The following is a 22,778-nucleotide window of genomic DNA, read 5'->3' as shown; positions in this document are numbered from 1 at the left end:
TTTTTTAAAATATAAAAACTGAGATTTAAAAAACCGGAATGCCTTTCGGATCCCAGGTTGAATGATCCAACCATTTGGTCTGGTCTTAGTATTGGAACATTGCTCGACAGTGTGGGAATTCCCACACGCTTTATGGCAGATTTGGGACAGCTCGACATATTGGAGATGCTGATCGATGGAAATAAGAGTATAAGACCATCGTTTGGGTGTATCCCCAGCTTGGCTGGCTAATCTAGTTTCTTTCACTACCCACAAAAATGGTTTGGCACAGAGAGAAACATCGATAATGAAGAAACAATTTGGTGCCTCAACATCTGGAACTGGTTTATGGTACAAACACTGCCTTCTATACCTTACATGGCCTTAGCAAGAGAAACAAAAGCCATCTACATGGACACCATCAATCATTCAAAGGAACAAGTATCAACATCCATCATCACCTTAAGCCCCTGAAATCACAGAATTGTTAGGATAATTATGAGGGATGCACGTAAAAAAGAAATTTTAGCATTCAAGCCCTGAATAAAAAAGGGTTTAGCTTTCAAGCACTGACTTAAAAAACAAAGAAAAAAGGAAATTTAAAGATGAATGGAGAGAAGTCATCAAGAAAGAAATTCATTCGTTACATTTCAATTACCTTACGAGGTCAGATGGTACAAGGAAAGGAATAAGTTGAAAACTAATGTAGAAGGCTAGACTATTAAGGGTCCATTTGATTCGCAGTTGGAATCAGAATCGAAATCCCTCAGAACCGGAATCGGAATGGTCCATTCCCCCATTGGTTTGGTTCAGATGGGAATCGGAATCGGAATCAAATAGAATGGATTCTCATTCCCAAAGGAGGGGGAGAGAATAGCCATTCTCTCAAATAGGGGGGAATGCCATTCCACCAGGAATGGGAATGGAATTCTGATTCCACCCAACCAAATGGTTGGAATTGGAACCAGACCCCTATTCCCGCAAACCAAACAGACCACAAATAAGTAAATACCAACTTAACCTAAATAAAATACATGTTATGCTTTTACAAAGATTGCCGCCCTAGCATACAAAAGAAAATTGTTTCAGCTTAACCAGTGAACATAGTTGTCAAGGCATGAAATTGAGGCTGGTCACAGTGGAGTGCTCTGTAACCTAGGCGATTAGGAGAGTGCCACCTAAATTGTGAATGTTATTAAAAGAAAAAATGGGTAATATTAGTTTGCTTCCCTAGATATGTGGCAATTAGAAAAACAATAAAAGTGATCCATCATCAAAGAATCAAACACTAAAAGTAGACTAAAACAACTTAATGGAAGAGAAAAGAAAGGACAGTCCCTTGAATTCTCATGTATTTTGTGCTTTTCATTTTACAAGGAATAGAGACTACCATAGTTTTCAAGGCGCCAAGGCGAGGCTAGGCAACAGGGGGGTGCCTTGTCGCCTAGGCGATGGATTTTTTAGGTAAAAACCACATATCCTAGGGTAGTTCTCTAGGTTCCATAACCAACTTTCCTTAATAACTATCCATAATTTTCATAAGAAAATTATAAACTTCATGTTTAAGTCTAGAAAATCAACATATTTATGAGAAGAAAAAGAAGAAAGAAAAGAAAATTCAAAAATTATAGGGGCTGAACCCCTATTTTTGTTATAGGAAAAGAAGAAAAGAAAATGTGGAAGAAGAAGAACATGTGGAAGAAGAAATGTGTTGATTAGACAAAATTTTAAGTTCTTCCCCTACTTATTGGTTCAGATTCTTAAGTCTTTGAGGGTTCAATACAGCAGTTAGCAATGTTTGTGTTGATTAAACCCTAACAAATAAGAAAATAATAAAAAGAAATTAGTTTATAAACACGAAAAATGAATATTTTCTTTAATAATGTCTTTTATAATTATAATCTCAAAAAAATAACAATATAAAAGTATTTTATAAGACAGTATACAGAACTGCTTGTCGCCTAGGCGGGCACCCATGCGTCGCCTTGACAACTATGGAGACTAAACTAACCATTTTGAAGAAAATAAATCCTCCAATACTTTTATTGCTCCACACCGTCTAGGGTCACTCCATAATACTTTTTGTTTTTAAACTAAGCCATAATTTCCCTCCTTTCCACCCTGGTAAGTACCTCAAAATATATCTAAATATTAGGACTTTGTTTATGATATACAAATTATAAGGGGACCTATATATGAACATCAAAAGACAGTGGAAGACAACATTCATAAGGTCCAATAAAGAGGTCTCCTGGGCTACAATGGACCCAGCTGAACCTGCAAAATAAGCCATTTGTTTTGTTCATTTCATATTTATGATTGTTTTTAAAATTAATTTCATTTGTATGATGAAATTCATTCATCACACACACACACACACACACACACACACAAAATTCTGATGAAACACACCCAAGGAAGAACCAAGAGAGAGAGAGAGAGGAAAAGGAAATCCAACTTTCATACTTGTGAACCTAAGAACTAAATACTTGCTCTTGATGAAGCAACCAAGAAGATTTTAAAGAATGGTCGATAATTGTGGTCATCTAATCAGTTGGCTTAGAACCATCAAGGTAGGCTTCATAAACTGAAGGATTCCAATATGCTATTCATGCAGTTTATGCAGGTATTTTTTTGAAAAAGATGGTAACTTTATTAATGAAACAGTGGGTACATAAGAAGATGTACACAGAAATTACAACTCCGATGTTAAGTAGGAAGAAAGCTATCACTAAACAAGAAATCCCTGTGAGCACCAGCTTTTGCTAGGCCATCCGCATCAGAGTTTAGCTCCCTAGGGATCCAACCCAGCTGTGCATTTAAGTTAGATAGGATATCTCTAGCTTCAGCCAGGAAATGAGCTAAAGCCCATGGACCACTGCCAGGGTCAGCTAGCCACTTGATGGTATTTGCTGAATCTCTTTTTATGATAATGTTCTGATAGCTCAGATCTCTTGCAATCCTGATTCCGGTTAGTGCTGACATGATTTCAGCCTTTGTTGAAGAGGCTATCCCTATCAGTCCACTGAAGGACCAATTAATTGTACCATCTCTTCTTCTAAAAATTCCACCAATTCCTGCTGCACCTGGGTTTCCAAACGCACTTCCATCAAATTACATGGTTATCTCCCCTTCTGCCACAGAAGAGTGGGGGAGGGGGTGATTAAGGACTGGTGTTTAGAAAACAAAAAAATCTGCAGCATTTCTTTGAAGATCAGAAAAGGAAACTCCAAAAAAACTGAGTTGGAAGTCCAAAGGAAAATTCTATAAGATATAATAGACAAGAGCTCCTCAAAGTTTCTTTTTCTTTTGTTGAAAATTCGGTTATTTCTCTCTTCCCAGATGCTCCAAAGGATAGCATGCGCTACAGAAATCCATAAAGTCCTTCCTCTTCTGCTTAACCCTCTTGTTGTCCATTGTCTGAGACAGTCTATCACATTTTCGGGCCAACTAAAATTGAAAAGATTGAGAAAGAAAATCCAGAATTTTCTAGTTTCCTCACAGTGGATCAGAATATGATTGGCTGATTCCCCAGCTTTTAAGAAAAAACAGCATACATGTGGGGATATATAGGACCTTCCTTGGTTCTTTTTCTAGAGGAGATCCAAAGTGTTGATCTTCTTCAGACTAACTTCCCACACAAAAAAAAAAACAAACTCTGGAGGGAATGTCAAATGTGTGTACACCAAATTGTCTTGAAAAGGAAATGTTCGGTTGTTTGTTCTTCCTTGATTAGAGCCCTGAAGCAGGACTTAGTTGAAAACTTACCTGTTGGGTGTAGGGTCCAGACTTGAGCGTCAGGGGTATTTTGGGAGAGGTACACCTCTCTGAGAGTGTGTAGGAATCTAGATATTTCCTCAAGTTCATTTTCTCTCAAAGGTCTTCTAAAGTCTAGGTTCTAGTTGAACTGAGAGTGATATATGAATAAGACAAGGGAGATGGGAGCTTCTTTGTTTCGAGTAAGGCTGTAGAGGCGAGGAGAGGATACAGCCAAGATAGAGTCACCCCACCAAACATTAGTCCAGAATTTTATTTTATCCCCATTTCCCACTTTGCACCTAATATAGGGAATGAAAATTTGGTAGGTTGAGAGTATACCTTTCCAAGGGTTTATGTCCTTGATCCGGTTCAAGTGCAAACTGCAGTCCCAACCGTTGGCGTGCTTCCCATACTTGCTGCTGATGGTCTCAGTCCATAGGGCATTCGGTTCCTGAGAAAATCTCCACAACCATTTACTTAGAAGAGCTGTATTTTTTTCTCTCAAATGACCTATTCCCAAGCCTCCATCCTCCTCAGATTTGCACACCTGGGACCAATTCACAAGATGAGATCCCTTTTCCCCACTTCCTTCCCACTGAAAATTTCTTTGAAGCCTTTCAAGCTGATTGGCAATTTTGTTTGGCATTCGAAAGGTCGAGAGATAGTATGTGGGCAGGTTTGCCAAAGAAGCCTTAATGAGGGTGAGTCTCCCGCCTTTGGACAAGTAGTCTCTTTTCCATGTGGCCAATTTTTTTCACATTTTTCTATTACTGGGTCCCGAAAACTTTGAATCTTCAGATTCCCTCCAAGAGGCATTCCAAGATAGGAAAATGGAAGGCTTTCAACTTTTACAACCCAAAATTTCCTTAAATTTGTTTAGGAACTGAACATTTACTATGTTCAGCCCTGCAATACTGCTCTTAGAGAAGTTAACACGAAGCCCCGAAATCCATTCAAAAACAGATTATGACCCTTTCAAATTGACAACATTGAAGGTGTGTCATCTGAATTAGCATAATGTCATCTGCAAATTGAAGGTGTGTCATCTGAATTGAATCTCTGCCAACTTCGTAACCCCTCACCAACCCTATCAGATTTTCCTTCTTCACTAGTTGACTGAATATTTCCATTACGAGAGTGAAGAGTAAGGGGGAAAGGGGGCAACCTTGTTTTAATCCCCTACTAGCCTTAAAGTAACCTTTAGGTTGCCCATTGATCAGGATTGAGAACCACATGGATTTAACACATCCCTCCACCCACTGAATCCATCTTCTTCCAAACCCCATTAGCCTCATGATTTCTAATAAGCACTCCCAATCCACTTTGTCATATGCTTTTTCCAAATCTAGCTTCACAATCACCCCTGGCTTGCCATTCATTTTCCTCTCTTCCACACATTTGTTTGCTATCAGAATGCTATCAACAATTTGCCGCCCTTTAACAAAAGCAAATTGATTAGGCGAAATGAAGTTGGAATTGTTCCCCTTATTTACTATGGTCGAGTGGTAAAAGTCTTTGAACACCTTTAGCAGATCTTGTTTGATAGTATTCTAGCAAGTCTGATAGAAAAAAAAAGTGGAAATCCATCTAGCCATGGTGCCCTATCACCGTCCATATTGAAGACTGCTTCCATCACTTTTTGTTCTTGGAATTCCCTTTATAACCAGATTTTACTCACCTCTGAAATCTTTGAGCCTTCCCAAGAGCTTAGAAAAGTGTCTACTTTCAGTCTTCGAATAGAGATCTTTGAAAAAGCTTACAAAGGCTTCAGAGATTTCTTCAGGGTCCTCCGTCTCTCTTTGTTCAATTTTTATTTTTGAGATGGGGTTCCTTTTCCTTCTCCCAAAACCATATATTTGAAAGAATCTAGAATTTTTATCTCCCTCTTTCAGCCATTTGATCCTTGATCTTTGTCTCCACTTCTTTTTTTGATAGATTTGTCTCCAATACACTTCTTCACGCCTTACCACCTTTTCCCATTCTTGTCTTAAGCTGATTCTCCTTCTTCTTCCACTCTCCTCTAACTGGCCGGTTTGCTCCTTTTGGACTTGGTAGAACTAGTCAACTACCCTCATGGTCTGTTTGGACTTGGTAGAAACTAAGGCCAATTGTGGGGTTGAAGGCCAATTGTCTGAAACTTAATAAGACAATGGTCATGTCATAAGCCCCCAATTTCTATCAAAAATAAAATGCAATAGGGGAAACCAGTATAGAGAATGCATATGGGCAGTAAGCCCCAACAAAACAAAAGAATCAATGTAAGGTGATCAAATTCAAATTATGTATATTCTACTTAACCCCAACAGACTGGGTTGATGATGGTGAGAGCTGAATCAGAACTTCTTATGCTTCATACATAATTCTAATACATAACCTATGGGTTTCGGCTACAGTGATGATTAGATAAGAACACTCTCATGTATTACATCCTTACCATGTCTATTGCTCATTGGATTCAAAGAAGGAGAAGTTCATAATTTTTTATGTTGTTGAAGCTTCTAGATAGCGAACGATAGAAGCAACAGGGATAACATGAAAACAACTCATTAAATCATCACTATTTTGGTTATGCATACATTAAAATTCAAGCATATAAATATGCATCATAGTTGGGATTTAGTTGGATCAGTTTTCCAAGGGCCTTTACCCAAATGCAACTGAGCTAGGTTCAGGATTGAATCTGGTGGCTCAAGCCCATGAAAATACCAACCCCACCTGACCTTTAGGTCCAATTTAGAGTTTAACCAAACCAGAATGCACCCTGATCTGGCTCTTACCTTGAATGTCCTCTTTAAAGTACTAGTCAGATATCTAGGACATATAACTGAATGTGTAATGATCAAGCCATGAAAAAACTATGTATGTACCTATTTTTCCTTTTTTGACCAGCAAGAGTAAAGAGAGTTTCATTAATTGAAAAAAGAAATCCCTCCACTCCAGACAGATAAAGTGCAAGGTACAAAGAGAACGACACTTGGCTATTTCAACCCCAATAAACAACAAAAGAAACAATAAGGATTTTACAACTAATCTCCTGGCCCTGGATTCCCATACAAGATTATCCCTTGTAACCCCATATCTTGTTAATGAATCTGCTATATGCATAAAGTACTAATTTTCTTTCTTCTCTTCTCTTCTCAGCCAAGTCCCACAAGAATACAAACAGTATGGATGCTAAAGGCATAATCTAGCTATGCATTTTAAATACTGTCGTTGTTTCCAGACCAAGGCCAATATGATGTGTAAAAGGCAAGCCCAACTTAACTTACATTTTGAATTGTGTCAGTTGGGTTTGGCTTAAGCCAGGCCCAAGTTGCTTCTCCATGATCATTATGCCAAGCCTTTAAAGTCTGAAATTCTTCAAGATCATAAATACAGCTCTGTGGATTGAGATGACTCTAAAAGGCTAACATAATAAATTTGTCATAATGATTCCCTACAACTAATTCACTTTAAGGCATGGAATAATGTGGGAAATTTGTAATATATTTCCAAGAGGAAAACAAATTAATAACATCCATCTTGGTCAGCAATAGATGAGAAGATTACAGGCTGTTCTTTATGCACCTAAAATCAACAAGGAAAAACAAAGCTCATAGTACAGTAGAAAGAAAAACACTACTCCACAATAATTAATCCATCAAAATACTAATTGTGCGCAAATGTGCACCAAATGTAGGAAACTGGAAGCAATAAATTCAGCTCGAATAAGATTGCAAGTAGAAGCACATACACACTTCGAAAATATATCGATGGTGAAAGATCTATATGATCAACTTGCAATATCATGAACTTTTGTCTTGAACAAATGTCACATGAATCTTTAATTAATATTTTACAACATATTAGACCTTACATGTTTAGTAATCCACCATTTAACAATGTCAAATGTACATAGAACTAGAGAACAAAATTATCATACTTAACACTACAAGAAAGGGAAGGCATACTCTCCAAGGGAGACATTCTACAGCAGACTACTTACTAGTCTTTTGGGCATGCCACCTTGCTATACTTCCATACCAATTCCATTGGAAAAACAGAGCTCCAATACGTAGAGCACCAGCAGAAACCACCTCAATAAATGCCATCAGGGGTGATCTCTGTGGTGATAAACCAGCAGTTGCAATAGACAGCAAGAATCCATCAAGGTTGCAAGGGACAATGAATCTCCCTGATTTTATGCCATCTAGAGCCTTTTTAGCAACTTCATCAGCCTTCATTGCACCAGACGAGGCTGCAATTATACTGGTTAGAAGTGGTCTTGTCTTGGTTTCTGCAATAAGTGAGCATATTTAGTAAAATATTCACTGAATGTCACCACGATAATACATTGAAACAGCAAGAAAAAATCCTTGAGAGCTGTAGTAGCAAAGTAAAGTTTGTTAGGAATGGTAGAAGACAAGGGAAATCCCTGTGATTGATCCTCCTTGGGAGAAAATCTGAATCTGTGTTAAGGATAAATTTCATGGATTGGAACTTTTAAAGTAGGGGATTGATAGAAAATAATTAGGTTTTAATTTAATCATTGTTAGCCGACAGTGTCTGTGAGGTAAAGGCTATTGGTTTGGAGAATGGATTAGCTGAACTAGATATTTTACAGGTAGGGATGATAATTTCAGCCTGGCCTGCATATATTTAGATATATGTATTTTATACTTAAAAGTATATATTTATATATGTTATTACATGTTATATGTAACTAGATATTTTACAGGTAGGGGTGATAATCTCAGCCTGTCCTGCATATATTTAAATATATGTATTTTATACATAAAAGTATATATTTATATATGTTATTTTATGTTATATGTAATATTCTATTTTGTGTAATGTATAAAATAAATGTATATGCTATTCAATATAAAATATTATATATTTGTAATATTTTATATATAAAAGACATAGGTCCAGAACCCGGGCCAGGACCTAGGCTATAGTCCTTATTATAGGTGCAAAGCCTAACCCGGCCCATGGTCGCCCCTATTTACAGGCTGTGGGACAATCATTTTGCTCCAAACCAGCCATAAATGCAAGTGAGAAATTGAGTTATTGTGGGCCTTATGCACTTTATGGCTGGCGAGGAGCAAAATAATTGGTCTCAAGCCTGTAAGACAACTATCAAGTTCAGCTAATCTACTCTCATTGGTTTGGTGTTTTAGGCTGTATAAATTTAATTGCTTGACTGTGGATTAGTAGAAGGCTTTGGGACGAGATAGGGGGCTTCTTAGGGTGAAATATAGGAGCTTCTATGGCCAGTCAATTTTGCATAAAAGGGTGTAAAGGTAATTAGATCTAGGATAGGAATATTGGGGTTGGTTACAATATGTCCAAATTGGTGACAGATATAAATGGCCACCCAGGCTAGAGGGCAGTTGCAGGGTTATGACAGAAAAAATTTTGAAAATCGAATTAAATAAGCAGAAAATATTATTCAACAATATAACAAGGATATAGTCATATAGAGCAGAAGTCAAATATATGATCCCTCTGCATAAAAGAAATAAGGTAGGTTGTGTAGGGATGAACCCAACATGACCCAAATATTAAATGCCACATACAGAAGGCCAGTTTTCAGAGCTTAGAGTATCTAAGGTATGACCCTGAAATGTAGGTCTTATTTCTTGAGTTTATTAGTTTTACTGGTTTTCGAATTAAGAGTTGATTCTTCATCTACTAGAAAAGTGTTGTAACTTCCAAACAATGTGCATCCAAATGGTTTTACCCAAAGATGAACTCTTGCATTCAAGATGTGCATGCAACCCAAAAAAATCTTTAAAAAGTATCTTATTAGAAGGATTTTTGGTTTCTTGAAGAACATTAGGACACCAGGTTCAAAGCAAGATTTCAGACCTTCCAAAAAGCCTGGAGTTTCAGTATCTGGAGGGAATATAAGTGATACATGAATGTTGTCTGCAATGACTTCTTGCTGCAATGCCTCTCCCAGCCCACGAAGACCAAATTTGCTAGCTGAATAAGCTGTGTAACCATAGATGCCCACCTACAATGAAACATATTGCAGAATAAAGACTTAGTTACATGGTGGAGAAAAAGTTACCAAGAAGCCCCAAGAACTAAAGCATTAAGTCCAACAAGCCATTGGAGTCCTGAAATGTGATCAATGATCAATCAAATAATACACATTTACACACATATGGATAACTTTCCCCTGCTGCAATGGTGTCTTGAGAATCATAGTAATAGCTGGTGCAGATTATAAGGGCAAAAGTAATTAAATCTACTTATTAAGATGGACAGTTGAGATTAAAGTTAATAGTTTTCAACATGCACTAGCTAAAGAACATGTTTCTCATGGATCATATTCAGGAAGCTATCAAATCCATAACAAAATCAAGTTCACCCAGCTTGCACAAAAGGATAAGAATATTCGAAATGTAGCTCTCAACAAAGAAAAATGTTAATAACTTGAGAACTCCCAATGAAGTTCACTTGATAGATGTAAGACGGAAGTTAACACAAAGAAACGGATTGCTCAAAGAAGGAAAAAGATAAGGAAAACAAGTATCTCTGACAGCAAACACTGCCAACAGCCCAACAAGAAAAGGGCGCACCAGCTAAGGATTCTTGACTTCAAAATACCACAAAAGCAAAGGATATTCTAGGCAAAGGAGCATCATTCTCCACTAAGTAAATATTGCAATATACATTTGATATTAATGCAACCATAAAATGTTTATAAGCGCTAAGGTACATATTTAATCTGCCATTGAAAATGCATGTCAACACACGATTATCTGAACCAAACAAACAATGAAAATTTCAGACGCTGTGCGCAGCTACATCCCTAAATTCATCAGAGAGGGAACAAGAAAAGCACATCATACCTGACCGGCTTGAGATGACATGATAGCAATCGAGGCAGGTCGACGATCCCCTCTGTTCTTCATATTAGGAAGAGCAGACTTAATGAGATGAAAAGTTCCCATCAAGTTCACATCGATCATGAATTTAACAGTCTCCAAGCTCTGCAATTCCAGCTCTTGGGGAATAAAGACCCCTTGATTGCATATAAGTATATCAATGGGGTCCGCTTCATCGATCGCTCGTTGGACGGCATCGGAGTCTCGGACATCAACGCTAAAGACTGCGACATCGATACCGGTGGAGAGGCGGATGGAGTTCCGAGCCTCTTCGAGCTTGTCTGCCTTGCGAGCAAGGATGGAGACTCGGGCACCCTCTGATGCGGCTTGGTGGGCCAGGGCGAGGCCAATACCACTTGATCCACCGGTGATGAAGACATGGCGGCCCTTGATCGGAATCTTGACGGGACGAGGGCGGACGAGTATGGTTAGAGTGAGAAGGAGAGCAAGAGGAGGCAGGAGGATGAGAACCAGAAAGAGAAGGCTTGTGTCCGCCATTCAGGGAGCTGGAGAGTTGGAGAGTGACAGTGGAGTGGAGAGCCTTTCACAAACAAAATGGAAGATATCCGTCGGTCCGTCCCTCTGTTCTGTACTCTGTTAGCCTCGAGTTGAACCGTTGAACTTTAGTCTTTCTATGAGCTGAGTGCTGAGCAAATACAAATCGCCCAGCGTGGCCGGCAATTCACATCTGCGCCCCACAATGCCCCATAGGGCACAGCACATCGCCAGTGTATTGGGAACATCTCCCAGTGATATACTTGCTAACGGGAGATGCTCTCAATACAAGGTGGGGATGTGCTGTGCCCTGTGGGGCATTGTGGGGCGCAGATGTGAACTCTCTGGCCAAGTGGTCACCAAACCGGTTTAGTTCGGGATCTCCTATTCACAAAATTCCTACCTCATGACACTACAGATGCAGTGTAACGAGGCATGGATAGGTGTGGTAAGAGATCCAAACTCTATAGAATACTCAGGAGTTCAAATTTCCTACCCACAAACACACAACTGGTTTCCACAGCCACAATACACTACGGTGAATTAGGGGTGCTCACGGTTTAGTTAACTGAATCATAGGGTATTTTTTCAAATCGACCCGATCTGATCGGTTTTTTAAATACCCAAATCGAAATTGAATCGATTCAATCAGTTAACTAGTTCACCGGTGGACCAGTTAACTGCAGTTCAGTTTTTTGGTTTTTTTATGCACTTAAAAAAAAATCTAAAACTGTCGATGGATCGGCGGTGGTTGCTGTCAGTGCCGGCCATTTGTTATTCTCCTGTCGATGCTGGCCATCAGTTCAAATCCCACATCGAGCCATGATGCTTCTAACAAAGTTATTTTTAGAGGTTGTTGTAGGCTGTCGCGGTGAGAGCTTGAGAGGTGGCGCCTGGCTAAGTCGTAGAGAGGGGAGATGAGAGAGAGAGAGAGAGAGAGAAGAGAGATACAGACTATAGAGATGATGGCGGAGCCACGACCGGCGTTGCCGCTTGGTGTTGGTAGTTGGTGCGAGCCACACGACGGAGATTACAGGCGAGAAGTCGAGAACTACTGGCGACCAGCATTGCCGCTTGGTGCTGGTGGTTGGTGCGGGCCATGTGGCAGAGATGAGAAGCAAGAAGCCGAGAAGAGAACTGAGAACTGAGAGAGGATTACTAGTTTAGGTAGGAGAGATCGAGAGAGTAAGAAGTAGAGAAGTGAGAACTAAGAGAAAAAGAGAAAGGTTGAAAGTTTTGGCTTTCGAAGAGACAGACCGGCAGTCACCAATCCAAGACTTCCAGCCTTTTTCTTGGAACTTTTGAGTTTGATTTTCAATATATATATATATATATATATATATCAGCTGGTTCGGTTAACCGATTTTTAGTTCGATTTTAATCAGTTTGGTTTTTCAATTTTTTTTCTCACCTTATAATAAATTCACATCTGCTGAACTGCACCCCACAAAGGGGCGCCCCAGAGTATATCCCAACCTTGTATTGGGAACATCTCTCGATGTTGTCTTTATCTTTTCCATACTATCATCGAGAGATGTTGAATACAAGATGGGGCTGTGCTGTGGGGCACTGTGGGGCGCAGATGTGAACTCCATTACGGTCGTGTATATTATTAATGCACGCGTATAGTTTGTGGTGGGTATGGATGTGAAAAGAGTTTGCAGGTAAGCAATCGGCTCTGTTTGAAATGGTGGTTTCTGTGTTTGAGGCGAGCTATGTTAATTGAGTCATTTTGGTTAAACATATGTGTTCGAAATAAATGCCTATTTGGGAGAGCTTTTGGGATGCGGTTGAGTTCCAACATTCTGAGCCGAGTCTCATATGGAAATATCAAAAGTTGTGTTTGGTGAAAGCCCAAAAAGTCAATATGAGCTTTTTGAACGCCAAAACCATGATTGTATTATGGGCTTCTTTGGAAAAACTGGTGCTCAACTAGAGTGGCTCAATTATTGCAACTCATCCAAATCCAAAAGCTGTCCCAAATGGGACGTAAGTAGACTGTTCGTGGGTTGGACTCGGGTCTGGCTTCTGCCAAAAAAATTTAATGGACCTAGACCAAAGCTCGAGCCTGAAATAATGCAAAGTCAAGCCCAAAGCCCAGCCCATTAATAAGTCTAGACCTAAGTTAATTAGAGTAGCTTCATGTTACAGTCACAATTTTCAATTCTGGTGGTCACAATGCCCATATTGCCTTCCAAATTTTCACCTAATATAGCTTTAGAGGTTTTCATGTGAGGCCAAATTTTCACCTTAACTGTTCGAACAGCCGTCATAGCCTTGCATCGGGAACATTTCTGTACTTTTATGTTTTATTTTATGAGGAGATATTTCCAATGCAAAGCTTCGATGGCTGTTCAAATGGGCTTTGCACTGACTGAATCTGGTTTTTATGCTAGAAGCCATTTCCAAAGCCCTCCCAAACAGGCATTGGAAGGGATGCCCTGTTGATGTGACTGTGAGGCATCAATTAGGGATGCCACTCAAACCGGGTTTGGTTGGTGACCCAAGGTGCCTCATCCTTCACTTGACCTAACCCGACCATAGAAAATGTAATTTGTAACCAATTGTCCCTAGGTTAGGTCTGGTTCAAGAGAGGATGCATCAATTTCAAATTGATTATTGATCGGTTTTACAAATGTATATCCAAAACCTAACCAATTATTAATCAGGACTGATGGTGTGCGATCTAGTGCTTTTTGTTGTTGGACAGCTCAGACGCGGGGCTGGTGAAGTCGCCTAATCAAGCTGCAAATTGAGAGAAATCAAAGTGTCCAAGTTGTAATCAAAGTGTCCAAATTGTTTTACTCGTGGTGGGCACTTTGATGCTTAAGTTAGTAATGAGTATTTGGAGAGCTAGAAAGTGAGAGAGCTAGTGTGATTGAGGGTTAAATCGCTCATACATTTTTTTGAGGAATTGAATGCCTTTATATAGGTAAAGCTTGCCATGGGCTTCACGTAGTGCATCCGAGATCACTGTCCCTTCTGGTTTAGTGGTGATTTCACCTCCAAAGGCGGACTCCGCATAAAGCAATAATGCTTATCTGGTTGCCTCTGAAGCAAGCGGGAGGCAAGTCACTTGTGAGTCCAGAGGAGTCAAAGACAATAGCCCACTTGTGAAGTAGGTCGCCTGCCATGTTGTGCAAGCCGCTAACTCCGCCACCTCACTAGGTCGGCGGAGGCAAGTCACCTCTTACGTCGATCTGACACTTTTCGGGGTGCAAGTCGGCCTACTGAGGTGGAGTCAAGGTAGTCGAAATGGGTGCAACGTGTCCAAAGTGCTCCAAAATCACCCCTCATCAAGGGAGCATGTGGTGTTGTTTGACGGTTCTATGGTGCCATGTGTCGCAATGTCATTGGAGGGCCAAATCACCTCTCATCAAAGACAATTGGGTATGGCCTAATTAGACTCGATAATGTAACATTGACAAAAATGATAGTAAATACCATGGTTTTAAAAAACAAATCAGACCGGATGGTTGGATTGATTGACCAAGAACAATTATGGGTTTGAGTCTGATTTTAGACCCCAAAACCATTCGACCCAGGGTTGGACCGGGTGATTGGACCATTTAACTTGGGAATCAGTGACCAAAATGGTTCTATTTCTTGTCCGATTTTTCAAAACCATGATAAATACTAAATAGTAAACTATTTATACGCTGATAATTGTAACCAAAATCATCTTATATACTATCGATGAAATTTACTCTTAAAAATATAATAGAAGTACAATAAAATCAGGAGACCTTTTCATATTATTGGATAGATAATTGATTCGGAATAGCAACAACCAGTCCAGTCCCAATTATTAATTGGGAAACAAACACAGAACCACAACTTACATAGTCGGTTTGATCGGTTCGGTTCTATTGGATAAATCAGACCATTGACAGCTCTACCAATTTATGACAAAAATTTAAGTTTCATTTTTTTATAATATGGTTTTCTTGGGTCTCATTAAAATTAAAATCACATAAAAGTAATAATATTTAAAGATATCAATATATTTTTACATATATCTATATTTATACTACTCAATTACTTATAAATCTGTACCATTTATAAAAGTATAAATGGTCTTATTTTCAAAATTTTTTATATAAAAGTTTCCCTCTCTTATTTAACTATTCTAGGAGATCGGCTTCGGTCAAGGCAAACCCATGCTCACATCATACCAACAGCCTCTTGCACTGGGAATATCTTCCCATGAAATAAAGCACATAAATATAAAGATATTCCCAATACAATACTTCCAACGGGCGTTGCCCTGACCGAAGCTGAACTCCTATTCTAAGGGCAAATTAGTATTTTGATAAAGAGACCTTAATTGAGATGGTTCAATAAACATCACTCATTGTCATTAAAATCAAGTAAAAATACTACCTCAACAGGTTTAAAGTATCATTACATATCGGCTCGTATCGATCGATACATATTGTTCCGGGATCCTTCAGATACACCCCTACAGTGGATGTATCGAGAGTCTGACCGGTTCAGGGGATGGAGGGGTCCTAAACCGGCTCCCACTGTCCAGATTTATGGGCTTTTCATTGGTCCAGATTAATAGTCTTAAAAGGAAAGGTTAGAGACATGAACCGGCACTTGCGTGTGACAAATAAAATTTGTATACTATATGTCTCCGTTTATGGTTATTGTGTATTGAGGAGAGTTGCCCAAAACGAGGGGCATATATACATATGTACATATAAATCTTATTTTTTAAATGAACAATATAATATCACATCAACAGCCTCAAATAATCACACAATTCTTTTCTTATAAAAATGATAATAGTCTATTTCAAAATCGTATCACCCTGAGACAATTCATTCGATGCACTAACGGGATACTTACACATAAAATATAAATTAAAATACTACTTATAGCACAAAAGCCTCATTAGTTATTAGATGAACTATTTTTATATACAAGTCCCTTGTACCACTTAATTATTTCAAATACGAATTAATTCCATACACTATTCACATGTAAATCCCAATATTGATTTATGTCAATAATTATGGGGTCGGGTTAATCCAGGTATAACTTCACATTAATTGTAAGACCCATGTGAACCAGCCATGAGTGCCAAGTCTCAACTTTCACCCAAGGACTAAGGTGTCAATAAGATATTCTTGATATGAGGTGTATCGAATCCGTATCCATAATCATGAATACATGATACAGTGCGATTTGATATGTATTCTACGAGTTGTATGTATCGATATGATACGCTTTCATATTGGTGGATACAGTTTGATACACATTGATGTGGCGATGTATCCGTGTCTAGTTTGACAAAATTATACATTGAGTACTTTTGGATTGTTTTTCATCTTTAATACAAGTTAAAAAATAGTATTATGAAAACTAAAATAAATAATTTAAGATTTAATTTTCCCCAAAAAATTAATAAGGTAAATTACAAAGACCCCCCTATACTATGGGGTCTGTGACAAAGACATCCCTATACTTTGTTTTGTGACAAAGACCCCCCCTGTGCTATGATCGTGAGACAAATACCTCATTTGGCTGTCCAAAAAGATGAGAAGTCTGTCGTTGTAATATTTTTTAATCCTCATACTACCCTTGTAATAATTATTCGGACAATTTTAACCCTCTTTGTCACAAAACAAAATACAGAGGGGTCTTTGTCACACACCCCGTAATACGGGGCCGGGTCTTTGTAATTTACCCAAATTTTGTTCTCATAAATTACTGAAATATTAACAAACAAAAACTAATTAGTGAACAATAATCGGGAAATCAAATTTAAAAAGTTGATAACCAAAAAGTAAAACCGGATAGCATGCGATAACCCAAACCGAATACCCAATGCAAACCAACCCGAAAACCCATATTGGGTCTCCTTCTTGGGTGGCTTAAATGGGTTTATTTTCTCCCCAAAATCAATATTTTTCCAGCCTCTCAGGTGGCTCAAATGGCGCAAATCCGATTGACCATAACATTAGTTACTGTGCTATTCAAAATGCCGAACCTACATTCCATTATACATGCTAATTAAACTCCAGTTCTCAGCACTCTATTTAACCACAAAACTGGATCTATCAACCTTGATAACCTGAATTTATATATCAAATTTGATTCATTTCTATTGTAGTGATTATTCGGTGGTCATATAATCACTTTGTGTGTCCATCAAGTTTATGTTTCTCAAGCCTTCGGATTTCCATTAAAATTATTCCAGCTGTCACTAAGTCCTATATAGTATAATCATTGACTAATGCCTTAATTAATCCCTTTGTTAGATATTGTTTTAAAGAAATACCTATTTTTTTGTAATAATTAAATATTTTTAAAAATAAAAGTATAATAATTTTGGGTGGTTTGTAATTAGGGATGCTCACGATGCGGATAATTGAATTATGGGCTTTTTTTGTGAATCAAACCAGTAGTATTGATTTATAGAAAATCGAATCAAAACCAGTCGATTAATTGCTTGAACGGTTTAATTTATCGATTTTTGGTTTTTCTATCTTTATAATATTTATTATAAAAATATGTATAAATAATATAATAAAAAATTATAAATGGGTTGGTAGAGAGGAAAATACAGGGAAGTTAGTAGGAAATCCGGACTCGTTTCGCCTCAACCGCTTTTGCAGGATGCCGTTGCTGAAAAACTCAGCTAAGGGATTCCATCCAACCAGGTTGCCAGCCACCATCCAATAGTACCTATCCCGAATATCCCAACGATAACCCGACTTGAGAACCCACCTTAGGTCTCCTTCTTGGCCTGATCTATGTTCAGTTGTTCGCTCGATAGAGCAATGACAGTAACGTAGCAGGGCCTCTCAAGTGGCTCAGATGGGTTGGTTTTCTCTCCAAAATATCTAATGTTATATATTTATCATATTAAATATAGACGAATATGATAGATAAGAAGTATTTTTATTAACAAATAAAAATAAAATATAAAATTTAAATCCACTAGCACACCATGCTTTGGCTAATTATTTTTTTAATGGGTTTTGATAATTTCTAGCAAAACAGATAATAATATTGAAATTATTATTGTTATCTAAAATTGTCACGTATAGGCACATACACATTTATTAATACTATAAAGATACAAAAGAAATTGGGTTGCCCAGGGCCTTGATCCTAACCCAACCCATCCAAAATCGGATTGGGCTTCCAACTACTAAAAACCACAGCTCAGTAAAGCCCAATATCATACAAATTTATTTTGGATGAAAATTTGACATTTTGGGGTGTACTTTTTTCGGATTTTGAGAGGGGGGAAAGTTGGTTAATGGGATTTTGGTTCCCATTCACCAAGAATCACATGTTTTTTTTTCATATTTATGTGGGGACTAGGGAAAGTTTATTTTTCTGGGTATCACTTACCTGGAAATAACTTTCCTAGGTGGATAAATAACTTTCCCACCTAGGGGAAAAGTTGCCAACACTTGAATGGGACAAAAATGCCCCTTTTAATTATGAATTTTTATGGCTAAAATGGTCATTGCCTTATTTACATAAGAAATAAAAGAACATGGGTAAATGCACTTACCCAGGTAACTGCATTTACTCGGGTAAATAACTTACCGAAAAGCGAACAGGGCCATTGTGTATTTCAGCCATTTATTTCACCACAATTGAGAATGTCGTTAAAATAAATATATAGTTATATAATAAGTATTACAATATATTCATAAAATAAGTGAGTTTAAAACCCAGCAATGGACAATATTACTTTGGGAACCCAACAATTGGGTGGGATAAGCCAAAGTTCAAACTATAAGACAACTCCTTATTGATGGGCTGTTATATTGGTCACATTATCTTTCCAGGTGGCTAAAACTAGGAAGAGCATACACATTAACAAACTGTGTGTGCATGTGGCAGGCCAAAAACCACACACAAATCTCAACTTCGCCCTCTTCCTATTGAACAAGTTTCTCTTTGAAATTTGCTAGCAGTTTGCCATGAGACAGTAATCAAAATTCTACCCATAAAAGCTTCATAATTGAGCCTAAAGGATCATTGCTAAGAACCTGTTGAGGGGAACTTCTGAACATTAGAATTTATTAATTACAATCTAACAAGTTCTCCTCAACTCTCTATTTCTCGCTGATTAATCAAACAGAATCTAAGAAATTTATTTTCTGATAAATCAAACAGGGCCTAAAGGATCATTGCTCCCAGCCTCTAATCACTGACTGCAATCTTACAGCAAATACACACCAATCATTAAGGGTTTGGATTCAAGTTTTGCAACGGGGTGTATCGGTTAATAAATATCATATGGGCGATCCCTTGATATGTTTCTACAGTAGGTGTTTGGGGTTTGACCTGATTCAGGGGATAAGCGGGTCTTAAACCGACCCCTGAACCGATTTGAAAAAAAATAAAAAATAAAAAATAAAAGTGTTTAATGATACAGGCCGATACGCGCCAACCGACATATGCACCTGCATCGATATTGGCCCGAAAATACAGGGGTATGTTGAAGCTACATCTGGTAGGCAGTTGCTTCAGCGTTAGGGGCATCACCATTTGCCATTCAAGTGACCATTATTGGGTGTTGGTGCAACTTTAATAGCATTACAGCAATTTGGGCACCCACTAATTTCATTGCTTGAAGGCAGAGCAACCCTCCAGATGAAAAGGACAGCACCAAGCACTGGAGAAAAACTTGAGTCTTTTCACTAGATTGGGAGCACCCACTTGTCGAGATTAGGGTTTAAACATGTTGGCACCACACAAGGGGTGGGGTGTGGTAAGTGGTGATTGCTCATTTCCTCTTGCTTGCTTGCTTGCCATACCCCATAAGCATGAATTCGGCTTTAGTCATTGCAATACTTGTTCGAACAGCCTTTACAACCTTGCATTAGGAATATCTCTGTATTTATATGTTTTATTTCATAGGAATATATTTTCAATGCAAGGTTGCAAGAGACATGATGCACTTAGAGGCCGCATTTAGTGGAAGCAAAACTGTTTGATTGATGTGTGACATTTTCCTTCTTGAACTATCTGAGAATAAACAGGACAAAAATAATATCTTTTTCATAGAAGCTTCATCTGCTTTTTTCTTTTTCTCTGTTTAATTAAACTTAGCCAATGTAGTAATTAAACAAGTGCAGAGAGAGCTTGTACCATCCTAAAAATCTGTGGAAAAAAGAATTAAGATGGAGTAGTGGAATCCCCACTCTCCACTTATTATTTGTCTTCTTCTCTTTACAGCACCACAATCTCCATTTTGTCATAGTCTCAGATTAATCCGTCAATCAAGAGATAACTAGATGATAAGCCTAACCAGTCACCCCATAATGTTTCTTCTTTGATTTTTTTTATTTTGGTAGCAGATTAAAAGGAGGGGAGGGTCTAGATAGATATGATGATAGCTTACTGCAGCTGTTTGGGTTGTAAGGTTGATGTAGGCGTTTGGCCAACATTAGCTTGTGGAGAAGCTTTTCATGGACAAGAACTCCCCCTCCACTAAGTGGGCAGTGATGTGATTGTAGATTGGGGTACGAACCCCTCACACTTTACCATCTCTCCCACTTCGCTTGATTTTTGGAAATTTTTAAACCCTTCTGATAACAGATGGAAGAAAATAGAAGCCTGATTTGAAGTAACTGATATCATATAAGTGCTTAAATTTTGGAAACAGTCCTTATTTTAGGTCGGGACTACACCAATACCCATTTATTTGCATTTGGGAAATAATTTCAAAAAGTGCTTTTTTTAGGAAATAAGCTCAATTTTTTGACTTTTTTTTTAAGTGGTTGTTGTGTTTGCGGCCCCCATCTTGGCCCTTCATGTAATTTTCAAAATATCTATATTACTCCAATTTAAAAGAAGTGCTTTTTCATCAAACACATATAAGCGCTTATTAGAATAAGTATTTATTTACCCAATAATCACTTCCAAATGGAAATTAATGGGTTATTCCTAATTCTTTTGACCAGACCTGGAGAGTGGAGCCTCTCTCATTGCTCTGATGGTTCTACTCTAGTATAGAGCTGTCAATGGGTCGGGCATATAGACCAACCCAAATGGCCCAACTATAAAAAGGTCTGGGTTTGCATTATGTGTCCCAATGATAATCGGCAGAGGCATATTAGTACTTTAAATCATGCATATTTATATTTTTTAATAATTTCTTTAAAATCTGATTTTTGGGGCTATATTTTTAAGTATATTTTTCTATTAAAAAAAAGGAGTTCTCGAAACACCTGTACATAGGTGTATTAGGACCCCAACGATATGATACGATACTCCCCAATATGAGATATATCGTATCAAAATTTTGATTACCCTGACCCGGACGAGACCTGATCCATTTATAGCATTAGTTTAGTAGGCCCAAATGTTCTTTCTTTTCTTACCCCCTCTATTAAAAGGTTTTTACAAATGTGTCCTTGGTTGGCTCAGTAGATTTTCATTTTCTATTTTTCTATAACAAGCTTTCTGAGTTTGAAACTCTTCTGAGATGAACCAAATTCTCTGGCCCTTCTAAAATTTCTCAGTGCATGTTTTATAATTAAATATCATGATTTTCAAAATCGGATGGGAAAAACCTGGATGGCCGGTTCCATTTTACTTTAGAATTGTTATTTCGTCAAAAACTATTGATTTGATCAGCAAATTATTAATCTGGGCGGTCGAACCGTTTGAACTGTTCAACGGTTTTGATTATTTTTTATTTTTTATTTTTTGTTAGAATGGGCTATCCGTTTGATTTGAATGATTAAACTATTTGACCCGGGAACTGGACCCCTGACCAATTCGTTGTTCGATTCGATTTTAAAACTTGTTAAATACAACCTGCTAATGACAGCATTTGACCATTTCCATTTCCCCTGCACAGTTCATTCTAATTTGGTTATATTTTCAATATAGTGATAAAAATTATATAATTTGATTTAAATGATCAAATTGGTGGACATGCAAGAGAATATTTCATCAAAACCTCTGTGATTTGCAGTTCCAACATTGGTAAAGGTGATTTGTTCAGTTTCATCAAAACCTCTGTGAATTTGGCATGGATCTTGAATGAAGATATCTAGATTCTCAAATTCAATTATTTGAATGATAATATTTCTTTGTAAATGTCTCGCAAACATTACTATTTCTTGATGTTGTGGCATCGTTTGCAGAGGTCTCGCAAGATGTTTACTCTTGGTGCTCAATTGACTTGTTTTTTTAGTGCAATAGCTTTATCTGTTTTTACTGTTTAGTCCAATAATTTACTTGCTCTGTTTCTACTTTTCTGTTTTTGCTGTTTAGTCTTATATTACTTTTTTAGTTTTTAATCTATATCTATATCTATATTACCTATAAAAAAACAAATGCCCATTTTTTATAGAATTTTCATAGGACATTTTCTACCCTTTATCTAAGCAACATACAATGGGCATAAAGAGGGCATATATGTCATTTACTCTCATTAAAAAAACTGCTCACTTATAACAGTTAAGAAACTGTTCAAAAACTGCCCATGAATTGTAAATAGTTTTGTCTTGGAGATACTGTCACGTGCAAATGCACGTACATGTTTACTAGTAAGGTTTAAAGTATCGATACATCCTCATATGCCGAAAGGGGTGAATTAATTCTTTGAACCATGCACATGTATTTGTTTTAGTTTTTTTTTCCAAAAATAGGTGAGGGACAGTCTTAGGCCTGCCT

General features: G+C 37.8%; 1 protein-coding gene across 2 annotated transcripts; it reads right to left on the bottom strand.

Annotated features, from left to right (window-relative positions):
• Positions 1–287: 287 nt before the first annotated feature.
• TSC10A (NAD(P)-binding Rossmann-fold superfamily protein) lies at positions 288–11,339 on the bottom strand. 2 transcript variants are annotated; one of them, XM_010279833.3, is made up of 4 exons: positions 10,584–11,338; positions 9,592–9,739; positions 7,724–8,014; positions 288–449 (listed from the first exon to the last, which is right to left on the bottom strand). In XM_010279833.3, the coding sequence occupies exons 1-4, from the start codon at positions 11,115–11,117 to the stop codon at positions 442–444; spliced, it is 981 nt and encodes a 326-aa protein (XP_010278135.1). In that variant the 5' UTR covers positions 11,118–11,338; the 3' UTR covers positions 288–441. The 2 variants fall into 2 exon arrangements, with proteins under 2 accessions (XP_010278135.1, XP_088759475.1); XM_088903349.1 differs by lacking the exon at positions 288–449 and adding an exon at positions 2,609–3,065 and having other exon boundaries at positions 10,584–11,339.
• Positions 11,340–22,778: the final 11,439 nt, after the last annotated feature.

Source organism: Nelumbo nucifera, chromosome 4 (genome assembly GCF_055504915.1).
Source record: "Nelumbo nucifera cultivar China Antique chromosome 4, China Antique-T2T, whole genome shotgun sequence".
Classification (NCBI taxonomy): Eukaryota; Viridiplantae; Streptophyta; class Magnoliopsida; order Proteales; family Nelumbonaceae; genus Nelumbo; species Nelumbo nucifera.
Note: the sequence above shows the minus strand (reverse complement) of the source record. Positions and strands in the feature narration are given on the sequence as shown.

Bases quoted from the DNA above. Each gene is read 5' to 3' on its own strand.
- TSC10A (XM_088903349.1), bottom strand. From the start codon at position 11,117: ATGGCGGACACAAGCCTTCTCTTTCTGGTTCTCATCCTCCTGCCTCCT. The intron at 9,740-10,583 runs GTATGATGTGCT...GTTTCATTGTAG, and splicing joins TGTCATCTCAAGCCGGTCAG to GTGGGCATCTATGGTTACAC. The intron at 8,015-9,591 runs GTCTGAAATCTT...CACTTATTGCAG, and splicing joins AACTCCAGGCTTTTTGGAAG to AAACCAAGACAAGACCACTT.